The 2191-nt window shown below is 36.9% G+C and overlaps 1 protein-coding gene across 4 annotated transcripts in view; it reads left to right on the top strand.

Moving 5' to 3' along the window:
- Window positions 1-2114, top strand: part of LOC106517525 (uncharacterized) — an 8941-nt gene extending 6827 nt beyond the window's left edge. Inside the window, exons 2-8 of one of the 4 annotated variants that reach the window (XR_001310218.1) lie at window positions 105-161; window positions 250-486; window positions 1129-1155; window positions 1254-1581; window positions 1658-1748; window positions 1829-1888; window positions 1971-2114. Coding sequence is in view for 3 of the 4 variants with exons in the window: in XM_014008412.1 (XP_013863866.1) it covers window positions 105-161; window positions 250-486; window positions 1129-1155; window positions 1254-1343; window positions 1658-1748; window positions 1829-1888; window positions 1971-2004 (596 nt within the window). In the remaining variant the exon portion in view is untranslated. The remainder of the gene's footprint in view (window positions 1-104; window positions 162-249; window positions 487-1128; window positions 1156-1253; window positions 1582-1657; window positions 1749-1828; window positions 1889-1970) is intronic. The other 3 variants (XM_014008412.1, XM_014008413.1, XM_014008414.1) reach the window with 3 other exon arrangements.
- Window positions 2115-2191: the final 77 nt, after the last annotated feature.

Genomic DNA, 2191 nt, shown 5'->3' with positions numbered 1-2191 from the left:
TTTAACAATGTTTTCCTGTTATTATGAAATATGGTAAGATACTGCAAAAAATCCACAGTAAATTCACAGGAATCTGTTAGTTTTGCTGTTTTTTGTCTCCTCAGTTCAGATCATCTTACTGCTGTTGGTTAGATTTGCCCTGAGCTCACCGCTTCCAGCAGGTCAAACATGTCTTCTCTTATCCTGATTATTCTCATGTTTTAAAAACAACACTTTTATATGAGATGTTTTCTCTCCATCATTCTACAGGAGGAAACAGTTCCCTGGATATTTTTTATTGTGAGGCTGCAGGATGTGCTGCCAWCGTGTCAAAGGTGTTCTGTGATGACCAGTGTGTCTTTGAGAATAAACACGTTGCAGATTGCAGAGGACTTCCRTCACTTCACTCTGTCTGTCAGCATGATGGCCGTGCCTTTATTTCTTTTAAAGCAACCAAATGTGAATTTGAGAGTAAGAGCAGCTACATTAGCACCATCAAATGTACAGGTATTTACACATTTCTCTTCAAGCTGCATGTTGTTTTTCAGTCTCTTATTGTATTCTGAAACAATTTCTGAATTAGACTTTCCTCTAATGAAATCAGAATTTGGTGTTCAGTTGATTTTTGTAAAATGTTATTTCCTGTAATTTTGTCATGCTTGTTTTACTTGTACACTCGGAAAAAAAGGGATCTCAGAAATTGACATTTTGTTCTGTATTGTTGAAAAATAACTAAAATGCTGCCAATAATCTGGAGGCAAAGACAGCAGTGTCCAGACAGTCATTTTCTAATTGTTATTTTAAAAAAATGTTTTTCTTGTTTTAATAAATTCAGCACAAAATTAGTCTAGTGACAGGGATGATTGCTGTATCTCACTTTCACCACTGGGGGGCACTGTTGGTAAATAATTTTTCAGGTTGGCCCCTGACAGCTTTTCAATCAATATGTTGAGAAAAATAAGACATTTAATGTTTAATTTTTGAAATTATTTTTATTTTATCCTATTTTTTTAAGTAAACATATCTGATTAAATAAGACCAGATATATTTTTAAGACAAAGTAGGCCTGATTGTTATGGAATAAACAAGGTTTTTGATGTCCACTAACTGTCAAATAACACAATTTTATTGTCTTGTTTTGTCAACTAGATGTTGATCCCGTCTGTTTAAATCACAGTAAGTGTTTTCGGTCAAAACAGACATTGAAAAGTGCTGCTCACACTTTTTACTGAACATTTATTTGATTTTTTTTTCTTCTCTTTAAACTCCCACAGCACTCATCACATCGACACCAGCTGTTTTAGATGTTGAGCAGAAACCAGAGTGGACCACAGATAAGACGATATGTATCATTTTAGTAATCTGTAAGTTATAATCCTCATGAGCTGTGATACGCTCTGATCAGCCTTTTTCTTTTGTTTCTGAATGCACACAATAAAAATAAATTAACATACAACTAAACAAATAAAAAATAAGGAGTTGTAGTAAAAACTGCAGTAAGTGTTAGATTTTAGAAAGCTGGCTTGTTGCTACTAACCCAACTTGCCTTTCTCTGCTTTCCTGCTTCACTGAGGGACAACATGTTCTTATAAAGTCTGTCAGGTGAGATCAGAGTTGCATCTGCTCCATTTGTAATTGTTGCATTTGGTTCTAAATCCTTTTAAAAATTATTTTACAGGTGGAATTGTACTGCTAGGAGCTCTAATATGGTACTGCCGTAGGATGAGACTAACCCAAGGGCCAGACRAGCCAGCATCAAACCCCACCAGGTTACAGACTAGACTAATATAACTCATCCTGATATGTTTAATAAATGTGACGTCCTCATGTTAATACAAACTGTTTTCAGGAACCCCAGTGAGACAGTATCTCTACAAGGTGTTCAAACGTCTGGAGGCATCAATGAGAGGTCAGTGTAGATAAAATTAAAAACACAAACATGATGCATGAATGAAAGTATTTAAGTTTTATGGTGGCTTTTTATATTTCAGCAGAACTGAAGATGGCAACACCACCTTATCGTAGCCATGGAGATTAATGTCACGCACCTCAGATCTTTGCTCTTTTTAAATTTCTTTTTGGTTTGGGGCGGCTGTGGCGGAGTGGTTAGGGGAGTCGTTCTGGAACCGGAAGGTCGCTGGTCCGATCCCCCGTCCAGCCGTCTCAGTCGTTGTGTCCTTGGGCAAGACACTTCGCCCACCTTGCCTACTGA

This window comes from Austrofundulus limnaeus, unplaced genomic scaffold (assembly GCF_001266775.1).
Source record: "Austrofundulus limnaeus strain Quisiro unplaced genomic scaffold, Austrofundulus_limnaeus-1.0 Scaffold49, whole genome shotgun sequence".
Taxonomy (NCBI): domain Eukaryota; kingdom Metazoa; phylum Chordata; class Actinopteri; order Cyprinodontiformes; family Rivulidae; genus Austrofundulus; species Austrofundulus limnaeus.
Note: the sequence above shows the minus strand (reverse complement) of the source record. Positions and strands in the feature narration are given on the sequence as shown.